Source organism: Etheostoma cragini, chromosome 9 (genome assembly GCF_013103735.1).
Source record: "Etheostoma cragini isolate CJK2018 chromosome 9, CSU_Ecrag_1.0, whole genome shotgun sequence".
Taxonomy (NCBI): domain Eukaryota; kingdom Metazoa; phylum Chordata; class Actinopteri; order Perciformes; family Percidae; genus Etheostoma; species Etheostoma cragini.
The window spans coordinates 14,029,885-14,037,040 of NC_048415.1; the positions used below are offsets into that span (position 1 = coordinate 14,029,885).

Consider the following 7,156-nt stretch of genomic DNA (forward strand, 5'->3'; position numbering starts at 1 on the left):
CTGTAAAGTGTCTTGAGATAACTCTTGTTATGAATTGATACTATAAATAAAATTGAATTGAATTGAATTGAATTAAATAACCATGGATACTTTTACACAATAAGGGGTCATTTGTACTTCAGCTGGGTTTGCCTAACGCCGATGTTTCTCCAGCAGCTTTAGATGAACAGACAAGGCTCAAAGGCCCCCAGGCCACAAAAACAAAGCTCAATCAAGCAGACTGGGGGTAGGCAATAAGTCGAGCCAGCTGTATGCTACAGTCAGTCAGTCAGTCAGTCAGGAATTTGTTAAGAGGAGAAGGAAACTGGATGAGGGGGGGAAGAGAAGTACGGCACAATGGCAAAAAAAAATACAGGAGGCACAGATGGAGTGAATGTAAGAGAAAGAAAGGGAGAACTGTTGAGCAGTGTTTAAATCAACCAGTATAGGTATTATGAAGTGAAGGAGGAGCCTCCTGGTTGGCAGACTGCTACACCAGAGTATGAGAGGGCCAAGCTGACAGTCTCAAACATGTAGCAGCGGCTTTCAGAAGGGAAAGTAATTGGTCTTCCTGGCAGACAGGCACCTTTCTGCTGAGCCAGCCGTTTACCAAAAACAAGAGGAGAGAGGACACCTACAGTGCTGCATGCTAGGGAACTGAATTTTCTCAATGTTTCCTCAGATCCTCCTTTATCTTTCATCCTGGCTCAAGAGGGTATTTTATTGTCTTTTAGTCTCCCTGTGCCTTCACTTTTCTTCCTTCCCTTACTATTACCTTAGGGCCGTTCATACTGTACTGTCCATAGCTTAATCGCAAGTTCAACATTAATTTCCTCTCTCTCTCTCTCTCTCTCTCTCTCTCTCTCTCTCTCTCTCTCTCTCTTTCCATCTGTCTGTTTATGTCTCTTTCTCTCTTTAACATTTCTGGCATGCAGCGCTGTGCAGCAAGGGAAATGACTGAGCTTCCTCGTAGCTGAGGTTGGCTTATCAGATATTCTGAGTTTGCAAACTTGCCAACAGGAGGCATGTGAGCCACTGTAATCCACCCACTTATTCTGACTGTACCCAAACAAACTAAACATGACTTGTGTGAGTCATGATGAGTGAGTATTCTCTTAAGTAGCTTTTCATTGTGATAACCCACGCCAGCCTTACTGGCAGATTACACAGTTACATGAGTCAAAGCATAATAGCACAAATCTTGGATGCAAATCGGTGTAGTTTCAGTAAATGAAAGGCAGACGTGTGATTCCCTGAAAGAGAGCTTTCATTCCCTCAATATATTTAATGCATCTGAAGTCTAGAAGAAATTCCAGTTAACTTTCTCATATGCAACACTTGGCAGACTCTACATACAGATTTGGCAGAAACCACTTTTTGTCTGGATGTCTCATGGCAACATATGGTGATAAATGAAAGCAAATAGTTTGGGACTCTAGGGCAGGATGGGTTTATAGGTGTGAGTACTAGTGTACTGTCTCTGGCTTTCTCTCTCTTCTTCTCATTCACTCTCACAGGGTCAGATCATCCTCTCAGGTTTTAACCTCAGCTCAAGACATGAGGTTAACGTTGTGCACTCTATTGACTCTCTTGATTCACTCAAGGCCCATAATAGGAGCAGTGATGTGAATCCTAAATAATGATTGCAATGAGGGACTTCAGTTTGTGTTGCTATGGAACACACTATGGAAAAAACCAGGTCCAGCGCCAGGGGCATCTTGAGTAAACCCTTCGATTTTTCAGACTTGAAAACAGTGTTTTTAAATAGGTCAAGAACCTATGGGGAAAGATTTTGGCTTGGGCTGGTGGGGTGGGAGACTTGGCAATAAGAGTCTTAAAGCCACTGAACTCTCTGCCCTCAGGAACCGAGGATGAGGGGACAGGTTCTGGAAAGACAGAGGAGGTACCATGTGTGCCAGGTGTCATGTGTTTTTCTGCAATGGGAAATAGATGGGAGGAGGAGGAGGAGGCGAGCAATCAAACAAGCATGTTTGCAGACAGAAGGAAATGATCTCACTGGTTAACCTCGCCTCTCGCTCCCCCTCCTCAGGACACTTCATCCCTCGCAGGTGGAGAGATATGGTTTGCTCCAATGACCCGTGCTTGGAAAGCTGCACATGTAGAGAAACAGGGTAGGGGGATGTGCATGTGTGTGTGTGTGCGTGTGTGTGTGCGCGTGTGTGTGTGTGTGTGTGTGTGTGTGTTTGTGTGTGTGTGTGTGTATGTGTGCCTTCCAGACGTTTGAGCGAAAGGAGTTGAGTGTAGCTTTGCAACACCACAATGCATCTCTGTACTCTGGTAGTGTCGTCGTTGAGCTGCTCACATCTGGGTGTTTTTTACGAGAAGCTGCGAAACACAGGAAGTCCAGGCTTGTGTGTTGATTGTGCCAGTGTCTGTTACGTGTGTGTGTGTGTGTGTGTGTGCGTTTGTTTGTGTGTGTGTTTGTCTGGAAAACTGAGGAGCTTTATAGCTGTGTTTTGTCCTGGTTTACACACACCCCAGGGACCAGTGACAAGTCAGCCTTAGTTTCGGCATGGATAGGTGATGTGCTGAAACAGAAAGTTGCACGGGATGCCGTTGAAGCAGGTTGTCAAATACAAAGATTTCTTTCCCATTTTAGGAAACTCACCGCCTTCCAACTCAAACTTAAATTAGACTCTTCTGGTCAAGACAGACTACATTGAAGTAAAGTTCAAAGGGCCTCTCTCTGCATTCCCAGGACTCACTGGTGCTCCTAGTTGATGGATGATAATGGAAGCCTGTCAGTCGGAAGACAGCTGTTTCTCAGCATTAGGGAAAGAACATCCGTGGTAATGATTTCGTAATTATGGTTATAGGAGGAAAAGGTTGTAAAATTGACCCTGCACGATCTTCAGACCAGCTGCTCTGCTCTAAACTGTCAGGATGTTTATTACTATAACAATGGTGACTTACAGCGTGAACACTTGTTGTCTGGGAACTGACATGTAACTCAAGGTAATCAGTAAATATGACTTTTGCTGTTACGCCACCTTGGCTTTGCCTTATTACTGTGAAATGTTTAAAGTTTCAGAATGTCTGCCTGGCTATCCACATGAACACGGGGTTGTAATGTTCATTGGCAAACAATAAATATTCCAAGAAGAACTATAAAAGAAATCATAGACAACCGTCTGTGTAGACACAACAATAATCACAGACACGAGGATTACACTGTATGAAATCACAAATGTGTTGCTGATTTATTTAAACCTCTGCATTCCACAGGCAAGCTGTGAGACATAAAGAGGCTATCTATAACCCAGCGGACCAGGGTGCAAGAATCAGGCTGTATAATTAAGGCAGAGGAAATTGGTGTTTCCAAACAGATCTCCTTAGCACTGCGCTGAATTATCCTGTTAAATGGTGGAATCTCTCCAAAAGCTAAATATGGGAGTGAGCATGTTTGGTGGGACAAGATGAATGATGAGGACTGGAGTGTTTGGCTTCTCTTGGCACTTCCTAAAGCCTCCGAGACAGATAATGTTTTTAACTTAATCATTTTTTTAAAACAGTGAGTTTTGCTCTGTGGGAATTCAAATAAAAACCAAGCTTTGTTATTAAAAATCAATGCAGCAAGGACATTTGGAAACACCTCACCCAAATATAACAAAGATTTAGACACAGTAGAGTTTGGGATTAGTTACATGCAGGACAGTGAGGAAATTAACTTTTTATAAAATTAAAGCTTCTGCTTGAGACCAAGAATTTTTAGAAGAAACACGTGACTTTTACCAAAATAAGGTGACATCCTTGGTCATTCCACAGCTTCCAGCACTCATTAATGGGTGTGTGTTTATCACATAAAGTTGTTTGACCTCTGACCCTCATCAAAGCTGCCAAAGAACCCAGAGGAAGAGATTTCGCAGTGACACACACTTTTAACGGTGCACTTAAACACATTTCTCACATACTAATCATAGAACAATAAAGCTGTCTCTGATTATTTAGATCATACAGTATCTCAGTAGCTTCCTTTCCTGCCTCTCCACTGCCTGTAAACTTGTAGAAAAGCCCCCATAAATCCCTATTGATGAAAGCTGAGAATCACAGAGTGTGACGATCAGTTCGGTCCAGCTCTGCTAAGCTTTCACTCTAATTTATAACTTCACTTTCTAGCGCCATTCCTGCCCTGAAGGAGTATGACTTCATAGCTCTTGCCAAAGCACTGACTCTACAGGATATCTGTAAGTTTCCTTCCATATAGGTCAGGAGCTGTTTTTCCTCCACCCCACCTTCCATGACCTTCCTATGCAAGGGTCGTTGTCCTTGATTATGGCTAGAACAGATCCTGTTTTACACCTCTGGGTCACAGCCAACTGATGCTCACTGTGTTAGTTTGTGTGTGTGAGTGAGTCGTTCTGTCTGTCTGTTAGTATAAGAGTATGAGTATCTGTCTATCTGTCAGTGTGTCCAATTTTGCGAGTAAAACTGTATGTGTTAGAGGGCTTAATGGAATGTGAGCATGCGTAAAGGGGCTCGCAGGGTCCAGGCGTGACTGACAAGCCAACTTTGGCAGACTAAAGCAGTGAAGCTGAACACACTGCACACTACTTAATACACACATTGACACATACTTTGCATGCTCCCAAACTGGAGCTTGACAACAATGTTTTCTGCATTTTTGGCACATATTAACTTCATGTTTAATCTCACTACTAAAAATGTGATTTCACACACTCTGCATGTGTAGTAAAACACCTCCCTCAACTCCAAATACACACAAACACACACACACACACATCCTGAGTGGTCTGTAACGAAGCCCAGCAGACTGAGCTAGGGCGGCCAGACTCTCTACTTTAATCCTGACAAACTCTATGACCTGCAGGCTGTGGAGCGAGCCTGGGACTCTATACACTAATATTGCACTGGCTACAGTACTATTCTGGCTCCCATGAGAGCAGGGTGGAACCATCACATTTGGAAAATATCCGAGCAGTTGGATGAGTAGGAACTAAAACTGCTCAGTATAACATGCAATATCAATTCATCAGTAGTTCCACTGAGCAGGCTCACACAATAAAGTAAAGTAAGACTTAAGGTAATTTAAAAGAATAGTGGGAATCAATCTACTATTTTTGTACTCATCAATAAAACAATGACCTACTGGATTATTCTGACAAATTCTCATGTAAAGTAAAATAATTGGATAAGTTACCAATAGGCCAGCAAAAGGCTTTAATCTGGGAATGCAGTTGATGAAAGGCCTCTCTAACCACTATACAATTCTTCTGCTTCAATTATCTACAGGATTAGAACAAATTGGACTTACTTTGATGGAAAAATTTGTTTACAGTTTTATATTATTCGTCTCAATTTGACAAGACTCATAGTATTAAACAAACAGCACTTAAAGGTCACCTGAGTGTGCATGCGTCACTTTGCGACAATTAGCACATAAGCTGCTAATGAGAGACTTCTGAAATATCAAGACAGTAAAAATGGGCCTACTTAACCAAGTTCCTTCACTGCTGGCTGCAAGTTAGCAATCAAACAAAACGAAGAGTGTCAGTTGTATGGCATTTTGAGCTAACGTTAGCAATCAAACACAACAAAGGCTGTTAGTTGAGCTGACGTTAGCAGTCAAGCAGCCGGATAGCTACGTTTTTGAAATGATTCTGTTCTTCTGTTACTGTTTGTAATGAAAAAGGTTTGTTATTTAATGTATTTCAGTATGACAGTTATGCCATAAACTGTTTACATCTGAGCATGCGCTTCTCAAATCTGCACTCGCCTCCCATTGGGCAGTGAACTTTGTTATTGCCGTACAAGGCTTGCTGTTTTTAGTCTTTATGCTAACCAAATTTAACAGGCTGCTGCTAGCTGTAGCCCAATATTTAACTTAAAGTGATAGTGGTACTGATCTTCTTACGCTCAACCAGAAAGTCAATAAGCATATTTCCCGAGCATTCCTAATATCATTGTGTGTCTTGTTTAATCGAACTAAGACTCATAAACTTATTAACACAACGTTTATAATCGCATAAAATACATAAAAGCAGCAATTACAAATTTCTTGAATAACAAATCAATTATGTAAATTGATGCTGTCGGTCAGTTTCAGCTCTTGTAGGGTTGGTGTTTGAGTCCCAAAATCAATGAGTCCCTGAACCCTACATTTTTTTAAATATGTGTACGTGATGGGCAAAGAGATGTAGGTTGCTCGATAAAACTGTCCTTATTAATGTAATGGTATATTCTTGATATCTCCTTAGGATGGGGTTTGTTTGGTGAAGCTTCAGTTACTGTATGAGTATGTTATGAGTGGTACTGTTACTGACCTCCTCCTCCTGCCCCACAGCTAGGAGAGAGCTGGCCACTTGAACAGGTACACATGTTGGGTCTGGAACAGAAGCCATCGCCACATGAATTCCTGCAAATTGCTGGATAGGAAGATGGAGAGGAAAGGAGAGGAGAGGAGAGGAGAGGAGAGGAGAGTTATCCTCCACTCGGCTGTGTGGGATCATATTAAAGAAGATTTAAGGGTATTGGAACTTACGAACAATACACTGGTTCCCTCCCGGCAGAGTCTTCCAGCCCGGACAGCAGTATGAATGGAAGCGAGAGCCACACACATTGGGCCTGACAGAGACAAAAATAAAAGAACATACAAACTCACTACTCACCCAGACCTCCCAAAAATATTGCAAAACATTGTGAAATTGCTATACAAATACACACAGTTAGGCCTAGGATTTAAAGTAAACAAAACAAACTTTGACACAAATCCTCTTCGAGTAATAGATGGACATATTTTCAGAGAGGGGAGAAGGTGATGGAAATGCGAGGGACCTACAAGGAACAGCAGCATTTTGTTTTTATTCAAGGCTGAATTTAAACAGGACAGGATGTATAAAGTCCTCCTTTCTGCCAAATTCCATGCATGGCTGTCCTGTTCCCTCTGGCAAATATCCTGCTGCTCCCCATTGCTGTCCGCCCCTCTCCCTCAGTTTGGATTCTTACTGGTGGAGAGCCTGCAATGAACTTTGACCCTGTCTGACAGATGTAAGAGTCATCACATCTTATGGAGCACTTGATTAGCCTGACAGGTTAGCCACAAATATTTCCTCTGAGGAGATGGCTAAACCACATCTAGAGATGACTGGCCTCACACACACACAAACACACACACACACACACACACACACACACACAC

General features: G+C 42.3%; 1 protein-coding gene across 3 annotated transcripts in view; it reads right to left on the bottom strand.

Moving 5' to 3' along the window:
• Positions 1-7,156, bottom strand: part of fbn2b (fibrillin 2b) — a 61,300-nt gene that overhangs the window by 42,716 nt on the left and 11,428 nt on the right. For all 3 annotated transcript variants that reach the window (XM_034881803.1, XM_034881804.1, XM_034881802.1), the window contains exons 3-4: positions 6,500-6,582; positions 6,282-6,383 (exon numbers count right to left, since the gene is read on the bottom strand). In XM_034881803.1, the coding sequence (XP_034737694.1) occupies positions 6,282-6,383; positions 6,500-6,582 (185 nt within the window). The remainder of the gene's footprint in view (positions 1-6,281; positions 6,384-6,499; positions 6,583-7,156) is intronic.